We start from the raw sequence: 21,817 nt of genomic DNA, 5'->3' as shown, positions 1-21,817 counted from the left end.
CACAGCACAGGGGAAGGTAAGTGGGCACAGTACAGGGGGAAGGGGGGTACAGTACAACGTAAGCAAGAGGGCACAGCACAGGGGGAGGGGAAGGGGAGGGGAAGTGGGCACAGCACAGGGGGAGGGTAAGTGGGCACAGTACAGGGGGAGGGTAAGTGGGCACAGCACAGGGGGAGGGTAAGTGGGCACAGTACAGGGGGGTACAGTTAGGGTTGTCACCTTTTCTTCAAGTCAAACCCGAACAGCAATTTTTTTTATTTATAAACCATACATATATTTTGAGTCCACAAAGTTCCCCCACACTTTAAGGGGGGACTCTGCAGACTCTGATGTAAGGGAAAACTCTGGGGACTCTAACATACGGGATGCTCTTGGAACCCTGATTTAAGGGGTTCTCTGAGTGTGTGTGGGGTAATTTTTTGGTTAGTGCTAACTTTGGGCAGTGTAAAAGAGAGTGTAACAGCAGACACACTCCGCTTAGACAACTGCAGCCAGCAACCCCGCTGCAAAGTCATAGTCTGGTCTGAATAATGTGTCCGGGTTTCAGGGAGTTTGAAATCTGGATGCATGATTCCAAAACCGAACTGTCCGGGTGAATCCCGGACAGGTGGCAAGTGGGCACAGCACAGGGGGATGGTTCGTTTTATATATATAAAAAAAAGGAAGGTTTAGATAGACAATGACATGTCATAGAAGCCCCCCTCCTTACTGGGCTAATCTGGAAATTACAAAAAAGTACAGAAGGGGTATGTCTACAGCTGTGAGATTTTCGTGCCAGAAACAAATATGGCCGCCGCAGTTTCACGCGCCTCACACGTTCTATACGTCTTCTGCCGTAATTTGCAGCTTGTGCAAATGAGGGAACGAAGGCACATGACGTCAGCGCGTTGCCGTAAAGCGCCAGGAAGCGTGTGTAACCGGTGAGTAGAGCGAGATTTTATATGTAATATACGTTGTTTGTGTCTTAATTTATTGTGCGGGCGGGAGTTTACCGGGCTGAGTGGGGAAGCAGAGGACTTCTGTCGGTGGATGCGGAATAAAGAGAACCGGTCACCGTTTTTGCCGCTGTGTAGTACAGGAAGTAAACAGTGTGTGCTCATGAATGGACTACATCTCTGTGTAGTGTGTGAGGAGCCCAGAGCCCGGGAGATCACCTACACCGATCATCACACTGCTGGGGGAGCTGCCGTTTGTGTTTGGGGGGCACTGACTGATTGTGGGGAGCACCGATTGGGGGGGATCTTCATTGTACAATCTCCTTCATGGCCGCTTCATACTAATGTGATGCCAGACATTGCATGTAATTTGTATTGCTGTACAGATCATATGTGATGTCCGGGCGATCCAATTCAGCCATACAAACTGTCTGAAATCACATCGCATTCGCACCAAACGGTGACCCTTTTCTGTAGTCTGTACTCGAATCGGATCGCATGAGTGTTCACACCTATGCTATCGGATTCAGTTTGCACTGCGATCTGATCTGGGGGTGCCATTACCTTTTACTTCGATACTCGCAGCGGTTCACATAGGGCAGTGTGAAAAGCGAAGCGGGAACCCACACAGGAATCGCACTGGTTCCTGCATCACATAAGTGTGAACGGGACTCACTCCACCATACATGATACAATCAGGTTGTGCAATCTCTATTAGATTCATGAAGATGTAATAGGTGTACACACCATCTGCTGTGTATCCAGTAAGGATGAGCTCCGGCGTGTTCGCACAGTCCATGTGCAGAGCCTGCCAGGAAGTCGGCACGGCGCATCGCTAATCACAGGCAGTGAGACATTTCCCGATCTCTGCGGCCGAGCAATGTCTCCCTGCCTGTGAGCAGCGAAGCGCCGTGCCGACTTCCGACATATGGAGTGTGCCAACACGCCAGAGCTCATCCCTAGTGCCCATGCCTGCCAGGAAGCTGACACTCCGCAGTGCTAATCGCAGGCAGTGAGACATTTTCTGATCCGTGGCTGCACAGACCGGGAAATGTCTCCCTAGCTGTGATTAGCGCTGCGGAGTGTCGGCTTCCTGGCGGGCGCGTGGAGTTGGGAATGCGCCTGAGCTCATCCTTGGTATCCAGCCCCTTGCACTTCATAGCTAGAAAGTAAGAAACGACTACAAATCCCGTTAGTCCTGGTGACTGATCACACCGTCGCAATTACAGTAAGGGGACTGCACGGGTAGTCTATTGATTACTCACCCCAGCTCCATGACGGTAGGTCCATTACTCTGTACGGGGCTGGGATGTAAACAATGCATTGCACACACGGCACATGGATCACTGTTGTAATGCTCTGCAAACATTTAATAAATTCACATTTTTGTTTTTTTATTAAAGTGGTTGTAAACCACAACCACTTGAACCTACAGGTAAGCCTAGATTAAGGCTTACCCGTAGGTGCAAGAAATATCTCCCAAACCTAAAAGGTTTGGGAGATATTTGCAAAAAATAGCGCCGTAGACATCAGGCTCACTGAGCGTGCCACTACTAACGGTATCATGCCGTTACGCGGGAGTGACGTCATCGCTGCTCTGGCCAGTCACAGTGCCAGAGCAGCGATACCTGGAAGTAATTTCGGGTATCATGGCGGGGTCTATCATGCATACTAGCTCATTATGCCTTTTGTCTTGCAGGTTGTATTTTTTCATTTATTTATTTTTGGACGAGAGGGTTTACTTCCTCTTTAATGTGGGTACATTTATAATTTTTATTGTGCTACGTATTAAAAGATAGTGCAGCGCTAGTAGAAAGTCCATCAAATAGTCATCCCTGTGATTTTCAGAAAGTGACTATATGCAAAACACATGCAGGTGATGAACGTGGTATAATGGGACACCTCCACCAATAATAGAAATGGCTGCTAACCTCCCGGGATGGACCCTCTGTTAGGGTCAAATGCGCATTCCCATAGGGATAAAATCCAGGCAAAACTGCAACAGGGGTCAATCCAGGACCAAGTGTTTCAAGTACACAGAAAAATGCTGGTGGGGCGTGATTCCATTCATGAAAAAAGAGGACATGCCATAGTGCTCTCCATAATAGAATGACAGTTTAATGAAAAAATATGTAAAAACTCACAATCATAGGCACTATCCCAGTGCCAGGGAATACAGCAAAATCGTGTGTTGTGGTGGACGGCTGCGGGTGACGTCACGTCCTTTCCCTTCCAAACGTTGCGTCCCTTGGGGCGGGACTTCTTCAGCAGAGTATAGGGAGGAACGACGTGCATGCCTTTAATGTTGCCAAGACTATGAGAGAAATTTACTAAGACTAAAGCAAGTAGAATCTGGAGTAGTTGTGCATAGAAACCAATCAACCATGTAATTTGCCCCCTCCTATGTTCTTATATATCTGGGTGATCCTGCCTGTTCCTGTGTCCGTCCCCCTTAGTGTGCTGACTACAGTAATCATGGCAATGATACCGTGGTCAGTTTACAAGCCTCCCTCAGCCTGCTCTCTGCTGTGAATCTCCCCCATGCCCCCCCCCCCGTTGCCTGTCAGCGTGAGAGCGGCTCTCCTCTCTGCCACTATTCACCTGCAATATGCAGCAAAAATACTTGTATCCTCTCCAGATTATGTTTGAATCAAAAAAGGCTGTCAACTCGGATGCTCTTGAATAAAAGTCCTTTATTGGTTACACGGGTACACGCTATAAACTGATGCATTTTGGCTAAGAATCCTTCATCAAAGTAAGATTATGCAGCTAGTAACTATAGTGTGTGTGTGTTTTTTTTTTTTTTAATGAAAAGGCTAAATACCTTTTCCCATACTGCTGCAGTGCGGTCACGTGACTTCCACGGCTGAAATCATGGGAATCTTGGCCCCTCCTGCTTCTCTCTATAGATTGAGTAAGAAGTTCAGAGGGGGATCATGCGATCGCACAGCTGCTGTGTATTTAGGCTTTTTATAAAAAAAACAACACAAGCACTGTAGTTAGTAACTGCATAATCCAGAGGGCATACCAGTAAAGTTACAGTGTGACTTTACAAACACTTAAGCCATGGTTATGCGATGCCACACTCCCGAGGCTTCTCTTTTGTTTATTCCCTGCTTGGGTCCTTCAAGTGGACAATTCTTATTGGAAATCCAGTAGCAGGGATCTCTCAGGATCCATCATCACAGTTGGGACTGTGGGTGACCAATCATCTGGGACTTCATTCACACCACTGGATTCATTATCCTTCGCACCTAGAACTGGCATTGGTGTGGGGGAACTCAGGTAAGTATATTTGGCTTCACAAGGTAAGGGAGTGGGAAAAATATCTAGTGGGATGTGTTTTAGCCTGGCATGGGAAATTACCTGAAGAAGCTGATTGGTTGCCATGCACAGCTGCTCCAGATTCTGTGTGCGCCAGTTTTAGTAATTTCCCCCTTTGTCTGCCTTGTCACAAAAAGAACTTCTGTTTTGATTCAGCGGGAGATCTGTTTATGTATCCCCTGCTGATTGGAACGTGTGTCGTCCAAGTGAAAGGATCCTAATAAAAAAAACGTATGTAAACTGCTGTTCCATTGTATTCATTGTGTTGCGCATTTTCTGCCCTTTGTATTAATCACATTATATATTTGTCTTCAGGTTTAGAAAGAATTGAAAACATGGATATCCGGCCGAATCATACAGTTTATATTAACAACTTAAATGATAAAGTTAAGAAGGACGGTAAGGAAACTGCTAAATGATTAAAAGGATCTGAAAAGTAAACGGCTTCTACTATGGTTTCTCTTTAGCAAACAGATAATGCTCAGGGATATTGGTGTTATGAGTAAACCTTGTATTCAATATCTACTTTTCTAACACCAGCACTGTAATAAAGCTGTTACAGAGGGCTCTTGAATATTGTTAATAATTAGGAGCCAGTAGGATGGCTGTCACAGAGAACATATGATCAGGTTCCCATGTGCACATGATCGGGATGCCCAGGAAATACATTGGACCTTAAGAACCCTTTAAAGGGCCATTGAGCTGGTGGTAAGGGGTAAATGGATGCCACCACATGTGATTTTGGTGGAACAGACATTTGTCTGGACATTTTCAGTGGAGAGCGGATATAGTGATATGTTTTCCACTATATACCACAGTATACCTTACCACCTTGCCCTGCGTTTAACCCACAGCAGAGAGAGTAGGTGATTGGAGAGGCTTCCCTACCTGACTTTGACAGACAATGTGACAAGTCCCTCCTGCGTTTAGAGACCATACATGCAGAATGCTTTTTGGGTTTTCCCTATTTTCTTACTGATGCTTTTTAAATTGTCCCCAGTGTTTTAGAAGGTTTTTGGAATGGTGAGGAGAGAAGTAGGGTAAAGGCTAATGGCATAGCGATATAAAGATATGCAGTAGTGGTTCCTGTATTACTATATGAATATTACTGAATACAAAACTAAATCGTATAGTCTTGTTAAAGCAGGGGTTCACCCAAAAAAAAGAATTCTAACATTACGTTCAGCCGAGTTGTCAGGCTGTGTTTTTTTTTTTATTTCATTGCCGTACATACTGTATTTTCACCGCCGCTTCCGGGTATGTAATCTGTTCCTAATTGATTGACATCCTTCCGACCGGCGCATACAGCGCGTCACGAGTTGCCGAAAGAAGCCGAACGTCGGTGCGCATATGCCATATAATTTCGTATTTTTATATTGGCATGCACAAGCATTAAAATAAGACACTCTATAATAAGGAGAGTATTGATCATCGCAGCTTAGTATATGCTGATTAGTGTGAAATTATCACTGGGGTTAATTTGTTATGTAAATGACTGTCTGTCTTGTTTATCAGAGCCGTTGTAATATTTGATTTCCTTTTTAGAACTGAAGAGATCTCTATATGCGCTCTTCTCCCAGTTTGGTCATGTGATGGACATTGTGGCTTTAAAGACCACGAAGATGAGGGGACAAGCCTTTGTAATATTTAAGGAGCTCAGTTCATCTACCAACGCCTTAAGACAACTACAAGGATTTCCATTTTTTGAGAAACCAATGGTAAAAAAAAAAATCCTAGCTTGTATTTTAAGATCATGCAACAAGGTGGTGTCTGCCAATCTATACCATGACCTTTTGTTCCCTTTACACTAAATGAAGTGGAAGAAAAGGCTTGCATTCAAATCCTCCTTCACAAACATTAAGTTAAATACTATGTGCAAAATTTCTAAAATCTAGATGTCTGTAACACAAGTGTTTTCTTGCTGTCACATGACCACAGTTCCCATCCTTGCATAGGGTACCTGGTGGGTGTATTCATTCCTGGCAGAGTTGTTTCAGGAAGTGATGTAGCCTGCATCATATTTCTGTCAGCTGTCTCATGAATGAGAACAATGAATGAGCATCCTCATTAATGCAAGCATGTGAGGTCACGAATAGGGTGGGACTACTCTGCCAGGCGAAAGGCGGTGGGGCTTTGCTGTGATGCTTGATCAGACATTGACAACCGTACCAGGAAGTGATTTGGTAAGAGAGGGACCTATTTTAATGTGCATACATTGCGTGGTGACACCGCGAATGCACTAGTATATAATGTGCCAACGCCCCGAAATAACGAGATTTGAGGAAAGGACTGGTATCGGCGTCATCGCTTTCCTGGGGACACATGCGGTATTCACCTTGCTGACCAGGCTGCAGGAACTAGCTCTGGGAATCCTATACAATACCCTTGGGTTTATATACCCAGGATCTTTTGGATTGCCATACTATATGCTAATATATATCCTGTTCAGCCCAGCACTGTGAAATTTTGAATTACTGCATGTTGGAGATCCCTGGATCCGAATTTTTAGTGCCTACCAGCACTTGACTGTCCGAACACTTGTATGCTTACAAATCAGTGTTTTTGATTATTTCCCCACGTTTGGCTGGCTTGATCTAGCCTGTCCGCCCAGCCACTGTGGGGCTAACACGCTATTGTCGCTTGTCTACCCCCAATGCGACCTATTTTTTAGATGCAATATCTTATGCTCCTGAGGAAGCGCTAATGCGTGTAACATAAAGAGCAAGCTCTCCACCAAATCTTTGGAATACTACACTGGATATGCAACTCAACATTGTACCTGTAACTGTGCTCTCTAAATGAAGCCTATATATGATATGATTGTATAGTGTTGTAATCACAGCTGTGGTATTAGTTGCTGACCTATTTTCTTTTGATTTTATGTCATTCCACTTTTATGATATTTCATACTAAATAAACTTCTAGTTTTCTACATCTATTGGTACTGTGTGCCCTTAAAGCCCAACTTATTAGTCCTTTCCTCAAGTACCAGGAAGTGCCTGTGAGCAGCCATATTTAATGCAACCGAACTAAACTTTTAAACAACAATTTTTTTTTTCTGTGTTTTTCCTTGCAATATTGGTGACATGGTCACTCCAGTTTTGTAGATCGCAGCCCAAAAGTCACGTTGGAAATTTTGAAAGGCTTTTTTCATAAAAGATCTACCTGTATTCATGGCTGATACTGATTGTACCTTGGGCAGGGGTTTCACAGGCAGACATTGCTTTGCTGATTAAACTTTGTGATGGCAATGGTGATCATACCACCCCCTCATTATGTATTTATACATGGTGATCATATCCCCCTTATGTACAAGTGAACTAGAAGACCTTTTCCAGTTCACATGAAAAATGTCCCTTGATGTAAGAACATTGTCTTTGCAGATAGCTGTGCAGCAGAGGGCTAGGAATGCACAACTTCTCAGGCTTGATGTCAAACTGAAAATGTAGTCACAACAATTATTGTCAAGTTAACTGACCCATACTGATGCTGGCTGATTTTGGGCTGGCCACTAAACTGCACAACTCTGGTCACAAAAGTGTTAACACAGGTATGTTTATAGCTAGCTATTGATGGAAACCTCCAAATGCAGCAGGTACCAGTCAGGAAATGTCCAAACTTCTGAAGGCAGTGTTAAGCTTGCAGAATTCCGATTCTTCCTCTAGACAAGCTTTTATCATATGTAGGCGGTTATGTGAACATAACTTGGTCTAGCTACTGACATTGTGCATTTTCAATTAATAACTTAATTCTTATGTCCTGCAGCGAATTCAGTATGCAAAGTCTGACTCTGATTTAGTATCCAAGATGCGTGGAACATTTGCAGATAAAGAGAAAAAGAAGGATAAGAAAAAGAAACCCCAAGACCAGGCTGCGAATGCATTAAATAAAAAACCTCCACAGGTGAGTCTATGCGTGCTGTAAAGGGATGCAGATTTTAGACAGACATTCATTGGGGTATACTTGCCAAACTTGTTGCATTTATTTAACAACCACAACGCACAATTTTTAGCTGTGAAATGTGACTGATATACTAATTTAGTGGTGACAACTTAAAGGAAGCTGTTGATAAAAAAAAAAAAAAAAGTTTTTTTAAAAGTGCAACAAGCAACGTGTATTGTAACACAGATCATATATGTTTTTGGCTACTGTTAAAGCGTTTTTGGGTTAACAAAAAAAAAAAAAATTGATCCTGTTTCTTTAAAGCATGTTGTACAGTGCTTGTGCTGTGTAATTTGGCCCCCTGTAACACCTAAAATACCTGGGTGATCCTGCCAGTTTCTGCCCTTCCCTCTATACGCTGACCAAGATAATCAGGACTGCTGAGCCCCGACACCATGGTCAGAGTTCGTGCCTTCATCATCTACAGCCCTGCTTTCCTGTTTCTGTGTCTACTCTGTCCTCCTCCCTCTCCCTGCCTGTTAATCCCCCCGATCCTCACCACCTGCTCTAATACGAACAGTTTTGTTCTAGAGTTCCCTCTGATATATAACACTAAGCTCCCCAGTAGATGTTATTTATAAAAATATGCAGTATAATGGCTTACTTAAGAGCGCCGTTCAGCGCTCACCACACTGCCCGCTGGTCTCCTCCTCTCCTTGATTGATGTCGGCAGGGAATTCCCAGCCCCCCCCCCCTCTGCAGCTATCGCATCAGGAGATGCCCAATGGGCAGTCAGCTGATCGCTCTGAAGTAAGCTATCGTGCCACGTATTTTTATAAATTACATCCACTGGGGAGCTTAGTGTTATGTATTAGAGGGAACTATAGAAGAAAATGTTTTACCTTAACAAACACTTTATAAGGCTGTGCCTGCCATTCCATCCCTGAATATTTAAGTCATTATGAAACAATAACTTGTTTGTACCAGCAACCAACAGATGTAGAAGATGTTTGTGGTAGTGAACAGAGAGAAGTGGAGGAGTAGAGATTTTTTTTTGACAGGGGTGGAAAAATTCTGATGGGGCGCCGCGGCCCGGAGGGGAACATTCTGACAGCCGATGCTTGGTTGGGAGTGAAGTATTCACCCGGAGGAGGGGGGTAGGAGTTTCAGGTCACAGCTGGGAGGAGGAGCATTCTGACAGGAGGGGGGCCCCGACCAGGATTTGTATTAGATTTTACTAATGAAAAACCTGTACAATACTTTTTATTTTTTTATTTTTTATGATTTGACAACATTTTAGTCAAACTATATCTGCAGGTATAGTACTGTATTTGCAAAACAGTCACAGACAGTCGCTAAAAATGAACAGCTGCAGCGCAATTGCCATTTGGTTCTGCAACAGAAGAGCATATAGATTTAAGATGCAATGTTTCCATCCATTTTGTATTCTGTCTGTGACCTGCAGTTTTTTTTTCTACTGAACTGCTGGGAATTATGATGTTTACAAGTATAAGATTTTCTGTATGTTTTCATCTGCCTACATCCTCATTTACATCGCTGTTCTCATCCTCCTGGTTTCTAGCAGATGAAAACATCGTCCCATCTGCTCTCAGCACAGGCAAGCCATTCAGTTCCCATCTGTGAGCTGATGTCCATTACAGTTCCAGATATGTGGCAACAGGCAGCTTTGCTGCTTTTTAACTGCTTGATTTGGAAATCCTATTATTGCGTTTTTTAAACATTGTAAAGGAATACACTATAACGTGAGCAAAAGTATTATTTTTAGTTACCAGTTTGCTTCAAATTATGTACATTGAATACAAGGTTAGTAGATTGGTTAGCTACTGAACTATACAGTTGCAAGAAAAAGTATGTGAACCCTTTTGGAATGATATGGATTTCTGCACAAATTGGTCATAAAATGTGATCTGATCTTCATCTAAGTCACAACAATATACAATCACAGTCTGCTTAAACTAATAACACACAAAGAATTAAATGTTACCATGTTTTTATTGAACACGCCATGTAAACATTCACAGTGCAGGTGGAAAAAGTATGTGAACCCTTGGATTTAATAACTGGTTGAACCTCCCTTGGCAGCAATAACTTCAACCAAACGTTTCCTGTAGTTGCAGATCAGACGTGCACAACGGTCAGGAGTAATTCTTGACCATTCCTCTTTACAGAACTGTTTCAGTTCAGCAATTTTCTTGGGATGTTTGGTGTGAATCGCTTTCTTGAGGTCCTGCCACAGCATCTCAATCGGGTTGAGGTCAGGACTCTGACTGGGCCACTCCAGAAGGCGTATTTTATTCTGTTTAAGCCATTCTGTTGATTTACTTCTATGCTTTGGGTTGTTGTCCTGTTGCAACACCCATCTTCTGTTGAGCTTCAGCTGGTGGACAGATGGCCTTAAGTTCTCCTGCAAAATGTCTTGATAAATTTGAATTCATTTTCCTTCGATGAATGAAATCCGTCCAGGCCCTGATGAAGCAAAGCAGCCCCAAACCATGGTGCCCCCACCACTATATTTCACAGTTGGGATGAGGTTTTGATGTTGGTGTGCTGTGCCTCTTTTTCTCCACACATAGTGTTGTGTGTTTCTTCCAAACAACTCTTTGGTTTCATCTGTCCACAGAATATTTTGCCAGTACTGCTGTGGAACATCCAGGTGCTCTTGTGCAAACTGTAAACGTGCAGCAATGTTTTTTTTGGACAGCAGTGGCTTCCTCTGTGGTATCCTACTATAAAATACATTCTTTGTTTAGTGTTTTACGTATCGTAGATTCACTAACAGGGATGTTATCATATACCAGAGACTTTTGTAAGTCTTTAGCTGACACTCTAGGATTCTTCTTCACCTCATTGAGCAGTCTGTGCTGTTCTCTTGCAGTCATCTTTATAGGACGGCCACTCCTAGGGAGAGTAGCAGCAGCGCTGAACTTTCTCCATTTATAGACAATTTGTCTTACCATGGACTGATGAACAGTAAGGCTTTTGGAGATACTTTTATAACCCTTTCCAGCTTTATGCATGTCAACAATTCTTAATCGTAGGTCTTCTGAGAGCTCTTTTGTATGAGGCACAGGGTTTGACAAATTTGCTTGGAATCTAGGAGCCAGCTAAAAAAGTTAGGAGCCAGAAAACGCACCCCGTCAAGCTAGCGCGCAGAAGCGAATACACACATTAGTAGCGCCCGCATATGTAAACGGTATTCAAATCACACATGTGAGGTATCGCCATGATCGTTAGAGTGAGAGCAATAATTCTAGCCCTAGACCTCCTCTGTAACTCAAAACATGCAACCTGTAGAATTTTTTTAAACGTCGCCTATGGAGATTTTAAAGGGTAAAAGTTTGTCGCCATTCCACGAGCGGACGCAATTTTGAAGCGTGACATGTTGGGTATCAATTTACTCGGCGTAACATTATCTTTCACAATATAAAAAAAAATTGGGATAACTTTACTGTTGTCTTATTTTTTTTTTAAAGTGTGTTATTTCCCAAACAAAGTGTGCTTGTAAGACCGCTGCGCAAATACGGTGTGACAGTTTTGCAACGACCGCCATTTTATTCTCTAGGGTGTTGGAATAAAAAATATATATAATGTTTGGGGGTTCTAAATAGAGGGAAGGAGATGGCAGTGAAAACAGTGAAAAAATTTGACATTCGAACTGCTGTTTTACTTGTAATGCCAACGGCCACCACCAGATGTCAGCTTGGGCTTTCACCATGCCGCGGCCTCAATTGCCGTCGCGTGACGGGGGAGGTGCACGGAGACACAGGATCCTGTGCCTCCGTGTGCCCCCACCTCGCGATGCCGGCCCGCGACGGCTGGTAATTGAGGCCGCGGCCTTGTAGGCTGCAAAGCCACGGCCTCAATTACCGGCGGGCGCCAGGTCACAATTTTTTGTCGCAATTGCGACCGGGCGCCCGGATATTGTCGAGCCCTGACGAGGCATCATTCACATCTTTTCTTGTGAAAAGCAAACCCAGCACTGGTGTATATTTTTTTATAGGGCAGCTGTAACCAACACCTCTCATCTCATTGATTGGACTCCAGTTGGCTGACACCTCACTCCAATTAGCTCTTGGAGATGTCATTAGTCTAGGGGCTTACATACTTTTTCCACCTGCACTGTGAATGTTTACATGGCGTGTTAAAAAAAAAAAAAAAAAAAAACAAACATGGTAACATTTAATTCTTTGTGTGCTATTAGTTTAAGCAGACTGTGACTGTCTATTGTTGTGACTTAGATGAAGAACAGATCACATGTTTTGTGCAGCAATCCATATCATTCCAAAAGGGTTCACATACTTTTTCTTGCAACTGTATGTGGGTGATTTGTAAATAAAGGGTCCAGTGGATATACCTGCATATTTAGATATACTTCTAGATGCTCTTTTCTAAGTGTATTTTATGGAGGGTGCCTCCCCCTTTCTTGCTTTAGCACCCTGGCATAAGCTAAAGGGTGTTTGGCTGGTGTTCAGTTGAATTCATGACCAGAGGCAGACTAAGCCAGTAAGACAATGAAACAATATGGCTTTAATGCTGTATAGGATATAGTCAATTCAAGTGTCAGAACCCAACAATAATTCACCTACAACCTACAGAACATTTTGGAGACAAGCACTGACTATGCTGCTGCAATAAAAATACTCTGAAAAGCTCTTGCGCATAATTTACTTGTTATACTACAGAACATTTTGACCTGTATGGACACTTCACAGCACTGATCTCTATCCAGATATTTGGTTGTCCTGGATCTTTTTATAATGACTATTACAAAAAGTGCTAAAATATTTTTCATCAAATGTGTGGCATTGATATAAAAATCTGTACAAGGTCTACCTATTATATTTTATTCTATGCTTTGGCGTGCTTATTATTGATGTTGTTCTTTACAGGTTCCGGGACAGGAAACGGAGAATGCAGCGCCAGGATCAGCACAGAGCCAGCAGGTAATAAAGCATGTGCATGGCTTACACAAAGAAACATGGTCTCTATTATGCTTTTAGATAAAATTGCTTGTCTTTGGAAAAGAACATTTTTCTTTCGGTGTAAAATATAGGCAGCTGCAGTGTTCAGTGTCATTAGTCTATTAAAGAGCACTTACAGTGTAATATAAAGAACCCATTTAGTAGTTGGTCATCCATTTCCCAGGAGACAGGAAACCCTTACAAATTGCATGCATTATCAATTCTTCATTTAGTATATTTCTGTCTCCATGCCATGTTTCCTGCTATAGAATGCTTTTTCAGGCCTATATATTGTGTATCCTCTAGTCTATACAGTATCTCACAAAAGTGAGTACACCCCTCACATTTTTGTAAATATTTTATTATATATTTTCATGTGACAACACTGAAGAAATTACAGTTTGCTACAATGTAAAGTAGTGTGTACAGCTTGTATAACAGTGTACATTTGCTGTCCCACTCAAAATAACTCAACACACAGCCATTTAATGTCTAAACAGTTCGCAATAAGTTGGTACATCCCTAAGTAAAAATGTCCAAATTGGGCCCAAAGTGTCAATATTTTGTGTGGTCACCATTATTTTCCAGCACTGCCTCAACCCTCTTGGGCATGGAGTTCACCAGAGCTTCATGGGTTACCACTGGAGTCCTCTTCCACTCCTCCTTGATGACATCACGGAGCTGGTGGATGTTATAGACCTTGCGCTCCTCCACCTTCCAGTTGAGGATGCCCCGCAGATGCTCAATAGGGTTTAGGCCTGGAGACATGCTTGGCCAGTCCATCACCTTTTACCCTCAGCATCTTGAGCAAGGCAGTGGTCGTCCTGGAGGTGTGTTTGGCGTCAATATCCTGTTGGAATACTGCCCTGCGGCCCAGTCTCAGAAGGGAGGGGGGGATCATGCTCTGCTTCATTATGTCACAGTACATGTTGGCATTCATGGTTCCCTCAATGAACTGTAGCTCCCCAGTGCCAGCAGCACTCTTGCAGCCCCAGACCATGACACTCCCACCACCATGGTTGACTGTAGGCAAGACACACTTGTCTTTGTACTCCTCACCTGATTGCCGCCACACTTTACACCATCTGGGCTCGAGAGGTCACATTACTGCCAAACAATTGTGAAAAAACAGATTTTGACTTTGTTTTTTATTAAATCGGTTTAAAAGGGATATTTTAAAAAGATCTCAAATATACTATTCTTTGACTTCACATATAGTTAAAGTAAGCCAGGAGTTTCCAAACTTTAACAAAGGGCCAGTTTACTGTTCTTCAGACTTTGAGGGGAGCAGACTATAGCCAGTTTAAGTAAAGGAATTCCCCAGTGTCAATGGGAGTAATAATGCCCCCATCATTGGTACCAGTGGAAGAAATAGTGCCCCAATGTTGGTATCAAGGGAAGGAATAGTGACCCATTAATGTCAATGGGAGGAGGAATGGTGTGTCATTTGGAAGATTGGAGCCTTATATCAGTGGTGCACATGCTCCAAGTGCTGAATAAAGGCAAGCAAAGGGCCACATTTGGCCCCCATGCCACAGTTTGAGGACCACTGATGTAAGCGGTCTGTCAGAAATGTGTAACAGCAGCTAAAACGGGACAATGACGTTTTGGGCACCTTATGGACAAGGAAACTTGGCATTTTCAGTACCTGGAAAAAGAGGCAACTTATTGGCGACTTTTTGATGTAATGCTATGCAAGCAAACATCATATTTGTACCATTAAACCTTTAAACAACATAAACCGTAATCTAAAATGTTTTAAGTGTAAAGAACGAAATCTACTTGCCCATATCAACCAATCAGAAATCGCAGTGCTGAAGTCAGCTTAGTGCAAATTTCATTTTGATTGGTTTTACAACCGTTGATAAGCAGTACAAGGTGTGTGTGTGTGTGTGTGTGTGTGTGTGTATGTATGTATGTATGTGTATATATATATATATATTGTGAAAGGTTATTTCATTTTTATTTTTTTGTTTTTTTATTAGGTGCCTGACAACCCACCAAATTACATCTTATTCTTGAATAATTTACCTGAAGAAACCAATGAGATGATGTTGTCTATGTTGTTTAACCAGTGAGTATTGTCCATTTTATCTCACCATTGTGAAGTAGTATTGTGTTTAGTTTCTGATGAATGCACACTTGTTAGATTCTGGTTGGTGGGGGTTGGGGTGCAGGCTTGCCTATTTTTTTACAGAATTACGTTTTTATTTTCAAAACCTACAGAGTAATTTCATATACCAACACACTCACAAACAAAATGGATGCACAGTGTAATATTAGGTAGTTGGTCTGTAACGATGAACAAATTAGAGGGGTAGCAAGTAGGTGACTTTTCACAATCGTCAAGCTTAAGAGTTTTAGGTTTCCTGACAACATTGTAAAGATGCATCATAAAAGATTTGGTTTGTTAAACATGACCTCCAGACATTTGGGAGAAGGAAAGCACAGTAGTATTGTAAATGCATAAAGCATGTAAAGGTCTGTATTGGATTGACCATACGGAAATGTTCTAGCGTTAAACATACCAGTGCTGATAAGCAGCAGATGGGTGAATATCGATCACAGGATTGTCACAGGTTAGTATTGAAAGGTTAATCTGGAATTTCAGCATACAACATACCAGTCAGTATATGGGCTAAATATGTTTTACTTAAAAGAAAAGTATGGGCTTTTTTTGTTTTTAGAATCGTACTTGCCTAGGTGGATGCACCATCGGTCTGATCCTGCATCTGTCCCCCGCTCGCTCGAAGACTGAGAACCGAGCAATCAAACACTGCAGAGAGGCTGAGCCGAGTGCTGGTTCAGGCATGTGGGCAGATCCCGATTTCGTTGTCGTGATCTTGCTCTATCCTGGACCAGCTCTGTGACGTCGGACAACTGGCTTCAGCCTGTCGTCTGCTGAAAACTGATCACAGACGTGCAGAACGAACTGCCCTCCCTCCACAAGAGATGTACAGCCAAACAAGCTTTGGCTGTACTTCTTTACACCTTTCACAATCATGGAAATGAAGAGTGATTTAGAGAATAAAGATCAGGAAGCTCTTTACTCCTGAAATAAAAACGTCAGTAAAAAGGAATGTAGTTTTCATCCTTGCACTTATGGCATCTTGTCACAATGAGAAAGAAAACGTAGTCTAGATATTTTATTTGGCGTTTTTTTGAAAATGGAATGTAACATTAAAATGACCTGTCTGTAAAAATCTAAGAAGCTAGTGGCCCCCCAAGTTGTGTAAACTGTGAGTATTGTGCATGATGCATTCTACATCAGGAGACTAGAGAGCGTATATAGTAGTGCTCCAAAGTTTGACCACATTGGCTGTTGAACGATGTGTTATCCCATATTTCCTGCATGACTTGGGAGAAGAATTCTTGCTTGCTGTACTAGCAATATGGAACTTTTATTTACATCTATATTGTACATTTGCATCAATTTCGGCCCTCAAAGAGCTTAAAGGGGTTGTACAGGTAAATGTTTTTTCACCTTAATGCATCCTATGCATTAAGGTGAAAAAACATCCGACAGTACTGCCCCGAGCCCCAGTTTTACTTACCTGACCCTTCGAAAGTCCTGCGCTCGCCCCTGTCATCCTCTTCGGTTCCCAGCCTGGCCGTCGATTGGCTACACTGGATGGATTGAAAGCAGTGCAGCCATTGCCTGGCGCTGCTGTCAATCACATCCAATGATGCGACGCGCCGGGGGGGCGGGGCCGAGTGATAATCGGCAGCTATGGCCGCCGCTGTATCACAGGAGCGCACCCAAAAGAGCTTTCCACCATGCGAGCTCGCTCACATGAAGGTGGAAAGCTCTTGCGGAGGGGGAGCCATGACAGCTGCCGAGAGACCCTAGAAGACGTGGATCGGGGTCCACTGTGTGCAAAACAAGCCGCGTCAGGAATTGCATTTCTCCAAAAAATCATTTGATTGTATGCATCCTGCTATTAGCGGTTAAAAGCTTTATCAATCGCTATAAATGTGGTCCATAGAGTTTTAGCTGCAAGAGCTGTATATATTTGTAAGAATTGTTTTTTACCTACTGAGATCTGCACAAGTCTTGAACTTGCTAATTGATTTCTCTAGAGAACAGCCATAGTAAGTCCTTGTCTGTGTGTGACTATTGGAAGATCAATAGTCATCAGGTCTTTTTATGTTGATGCTGCTCTTACAAGCTCTGCATAGCACTACTGGGGATCTGAAGATAAGAATACAAATCATTCATGATACAATGGTGGCAAGATATTCAGGATTTCATATACCGTATAAGCCGAGTTTTTCAGCACATTTTTTGTGTGCTGAAAATGCCCCTCTCGGCTTATACTGGAGTCACCTTTTTGTGCCTGATATCCCGGACTTTGGGGACTTGGTACCAGCCGGCCGTAGGTCCCATGGACCCCAAATTCGGCATACATGCCTCTACAAGTGTGCAAAGTTTGTTTTCCGGGGGACCTACGGCCGGGGAGCACCGATTTTTTTTTTTTTTTTTCAAAGCCGGACACCCCTTCCATAGACTTCCATGTTAAACGGTAATTTCTCCGGTGATTTTGGGGACCTGGTACCGGCCGCTCTTAGATCTCCTGGACCCGGAACTTGGCACACATGTAGCCCCGTTTCTCCTCTACAAGTGTGAAAAGTGTGTTGTCTAGGGTAGGGGACCTACTACGGCTGGGGAGCACCAATTTTTATTTATTTTTTTCAAAGCTGGCCACCCCTTCCATAGACTTCCATGTTAAATGTCAGTCTAGGCATGGGCACAGTGAGGCATGCAGATGGACACCTTAGGCTTATACTCGAGTCAATACGTTTTCCCAGTTTTTTTGTGGTAAAATTAGGTGCCACGTCTTGTAGTCGGGTCGGCTTATACTCGACAGCACTTATACAGTATTTTTTGTATGTGTATCTATAAGCATTTTCTTTCTAGTTTTGGCTCCAGTGTGGAGATGAGAACCCCTGTCACAGGTTACTGCTGTCCAAAGCTCTGTTGGGGAGATTTTCCCTCGCTTTCTGTTGTTGAAACCACTTTTCCATACTGTGAGCGAGTAATACTCTCTAGCAGCAATACAAACGGAAGAAAAATTAGGTTCAAAGAGAAGTATGGACATTTATACTCCTAGGTGGATGCAGAAATGATCTGATGCTGCTTGTGCTGCCCTCTGCACTGAGCGATCAAACACAGCTAATTGCTCAGTTCTCCCCCCCTCTGCTTTGAGAGTTGGTGCTGTCAGTCGCTGGCTTTCTACTCTCTGCCCCCTCCCCAGAGCTCACTGAAGCACTGGTCTGCGGGGGGAGGGGTGGGGTGTTAGGGGATAGATCAGTCTATTAATGAGCCAGGTGCCGGATAAGGGATCTTTTCCAAGCTTTAGTCTTCTGTCGTCTAAAAACGGGTCACAGGAGTGCAAAACAAACTGTACTCCTGTGACCTGTGAAGTATAGCTAAAATATCTTTAGCCATACTTCGCCTTTTAAGAAGGGAAATGCTAAAATGCAAAAAAAAGATAAACCGCTTTTTGTTATGGTCTGTTTCCCTGCTTCACATTTACCCTCACTTCTGAACTGGTGACAGTAAGGAACATTGTGCTCCTTGGAGTTCCTTTCTACTTTTACCCTCCCCGACCTATTAAAATATCTTTATGGTGATATTTGTTTAAAGTGGATGTAAACACGATTCATGAAATTTGAGCTGGGCACATAGATCTGCAGTGTTTTGTTATCTCTCTTCAAAGAGCCAAGTCCCATAGCTCTCTCCTGAACCGTTCCTCTGTTATCAGCCTGATAACTCCTGACAAATTCTGACACATCAGACATTTCTGTCAGGGGAGGTTGCTATAAATAGATTAGCAGGGAGCTGGTCCTGTTACAAAACACCTCTGAGTGTCTCAGCCTATGATGAAAAGGGGTGTGTGCCTTTCCTCCAATCAGCAATTTTAGCTATCTTGGCTGTATGCCCAGACATCACACACTGTGTTAACTAACCAGTAAGAGAAATTCTCCTAACACTATCTGAACTTTCTAAACAAGGAAGCTGCAGATGAAAACTGGGTAGAAAAAGTTGAGTGATGCTTGTAGGTAATCTGCATCCATCTAATTCATTGCAGCTTCTTTTTCTCTTCGCTTTTTCTATCCCAACAGGTATTAATTCGTTGAATACAATGAGCTTGTTTATCCATGTCTGCACTCAGCACAACCTTAAAGTGTTATTAAACCCCAAAACAAACATTTAATAAATTGCAGCTTCCTTAAGTGTGGTTGCTGAATTTTTTCATCTTTTTAAAGCCCTTTTCCACCTGGTGATCTGACTAGTAAACACCTTCTGTCTTATCTGATGGAGGAACAACAGACACCTTGGACAGCAGCATTGTTAGAAGTTTAAATGCACTGGTATATGTTGATGGACTTTATTAATGCATTAAAGGGGTTGTAAAGGTACAATTTTTTTTTTCTTAATGGCTTCCTTTACCTTAGTGTAGTCCTCCTTCACTTACCTCATCCTTTGATTTTGCTTTTAAATGTCCATATTTCTTCTGAGAAATCCTCACTTCCCGTTCTTCTGTCTGTAACTACACACAGTAATGCGAGGCTTTCTCCCTGGTGTGAAGTGTCGTGCTCGCCCCCTCCCTTGGACTACAGGAGAGTCGGGACGCTCTCTATGTTGCAGATAAAGGAGCTGTGTGTTAGTGGGTGTCCTGACTCTCCTGTAGTCCAAGGGAGGGGGCGAGCATGACACTCCACACCAGGGAGAAATCCTTGCATTACTGTGTTTAGTTACAGACAGAAGAACAGGAAGTGAGGATTTCTCAGAAGAAATAAGGACATTTAAAAGCAAAATGGAAGGATGAGGTAAGTGAAGGAGGACTGCACTAAGGTAAAGGAAGCTGTTTATGAAAAAGAAATGGTACCTTTACAACCCCTTTAAAGTCGCACTCCAACCTAACACTTTTTTAAATGGATACAGCAACATTCTCTCACCCAACCCCCCCCCCCCCCCCATTTGGGATCATGGTTTTCAAATATAAAAGCTGACCATTGTAAATTCCACTGTCGGTGGTATTTTAATCCTCGAACTACCAATTTTCTAGACGGCTTGGTCTGTAAGGCTCCATTCACATTTGGCATTTTGGGATGTCGGGCAGAATCGCTGACACTTTGCCCGCAATCTCAAATCGCACTACATTTGCAAAAAGCATGTTCGGGTGGCATTCATTTTCAGTGGCACCTAAAACGCGGTGCAGTTTTGCCAGTTATTGCAACAAACCCCAACGCAAGAAGTTTGTCGCCCAAAAGAAGCTTCTGCTCCTCTTTGGGCGACTTGCTTTGGTTGCAGCAAAACTGCACCGCGTTTAAGTGCCATTGAAAATAAATGACACCCTAACATGCGTTTTAAAAGTGGTGTGATTTGAGGTCGCAGGCAGAAGGTCCCAAAATGCCAAATGTGAATGGAGCCTTTCGGGCCGGTTCACCAGGTGAAAATAAAGGCAAAAAATGCTAAAATGTGAGTGTGGTTTTGTTTTTTGTTTTTTTGCAGTGTTGCTCATTTACAGAGTGTTTCTATATGGTTCCCGTGATAGAGAACTATTGTTTTAGATTAGAGAAGGGATCAGTGTTGCTTTCTATTTTGTGATCTAGCCGCTGACTTTACGATCTTTTATTGCAGATTCCCTGGCTTCAAAGAGGTTCGCCTAGTTCCTGGAAGACATGATATTGCCTTTGTAGAGTTTGAGAATGAGAACCAGGCAGGCTCCGCACGGGACGCACTTCAAGGTTTTAAGATTACGCCATCACATGCTATGAAGATCACATATGCTAAAAAGTGAACAGTTGCAATTTCTGGACTTTATTCATGGCTTTTAGTTCTTCAAGAATTCATATTTTCTGTTCAAACATTGAACTTCTATAGCTATTGGTTTATGTCAGATTGGCATTTTTGTACAAATAAATGTTTTTGTTTTGTTTTTTAATCCATTTGCCTAAATCTAAAATCTGGGACAAAAAAAAATCTCTAGCTTTCAGAGCCACGTATATATTCTTAATATTGGTGCCCTTTAAATATTTCATCCAGATCTGTGCAGTACTTTAGGACAGGGTTTGACAAATTTGCTTGGAATCTAGGAGCCAGCTAAAAAAAGTTAGGAGCCAGAAACGCACCCCATCCCGCCGAACTCGCGTAGAGCGAGAGCAATAATTCTAGCCGTAGACCTCCTCTGTAACTCAAAACATGCAACCTGTAGAATTTTTCAAATGTCGCCAATGGAGATTTTAAAGGGTAAAAATTTGTCGCCATTCCACGACCGCACACAATTTTGAAGCGTGACATGTTGGGTATCACTCGGCGTAACATTATCTTTCACAATATAAAAAAATAATTGGGCTAACTTTACTGTTGTCTTATTTTTTTAATTTAAGTGCATTTTTACCAAAAAAGTGCGCTTGTAAGACCGCTGCACAAAAACAGTGTGACAAAGTATTGCAATGACCGCCATTTTATTCTCTAGGGTGTTAGAATAAAAAATATATATAATGTTTGGGGGTTTCTAATTAGAGGGAAGGAGATTGCAGTGAAAACATAGGGGAAGCTCCATTAGCATTGCTGGTTGTCTTGTCATGCAACCAGCCACCACAAGATGGTGCCAGGTCACAGAAAGAAGCATAGGCCTGCAGAAGGCCGCAAAGCCGCGGCCTCAATTACCGGCCCGGCACGGC

The 21,817-nt window shown here is 42.8% G+C and overlaps 1 protein-coding gene across 1 annotated transcript; it reads left to right on the top strand.

Annotated features, from left to right (window-relative positions):
* Positions 1 to 827: 827 nt before the first annotated feature.
* On the top strand, positions 828 to 21,075 carry SNRPB2 (small nuclear ribonucleoprotein polypeptide B2). The gene is made up of 7 exons (XM_040351272.1): positions 828 to 920; positions 4,575 to 4,658; positions 5,805 to 5,977; positions 8,025 to 8,162; positions 13,052 to 13,105; positions 15,109 to 15,197; positions 20,772 to 21,075. Exons 2-7 carry the CDS (start codon positions 4,595 to 4,597, stop codon positions 20,929 to 20,931), a joined length of 678 nt encoding a protein of 225 aa, XP_040207206.1. The 5' UTR covers positions 828 to 920; positions 4,575 to 4,594; the 3' UTR covers positions 20,932 to 21,075.
* Positions 21,076 to 21,817: the final 742 nt, after the last annotated feature.

The sequence above is a fragment of the Rana temporaria genome, chromosome 4, assembly GCF_905171775.1.
Source record: "Rana temporaria chromosome 4, aRanTem1.1, whole genome shotgun sequence".
Lineage (NCBI taxonomy): Eukaryota > Metazoa > Chordata > Amphibia > Anura > Ranidae > Rana > Rana temporaria.
The sequence above is the reverse complement of the archived record's forward strand: the minus strand, read 5'-3'. Positions and strand labels throughout refer to the sequence as shown.

Coding starts and splice junctions, on each gene's coding strand:
- SNRPB2 (XM_040351272.1), top strand. CDS start 4,595: ATGGATATCCGGCCGAATCATACAGTTTATATTAACAACTTAAATGAT. Junction 4,659..5,804: donor TGATAAAGTTAAGAAGGACG/GTAAGGAAACTG, acceptor TTTCCTTTTTAG/AACTGAAGAGATCTCTATAT. Junction 15,198..20,771: donor TTGTCTATGTTGTTTAACCA/GTGAGTATTGTC, acceptor CTTTTATTGCAG/ATTCCCTGGCTTCAAAGAGG.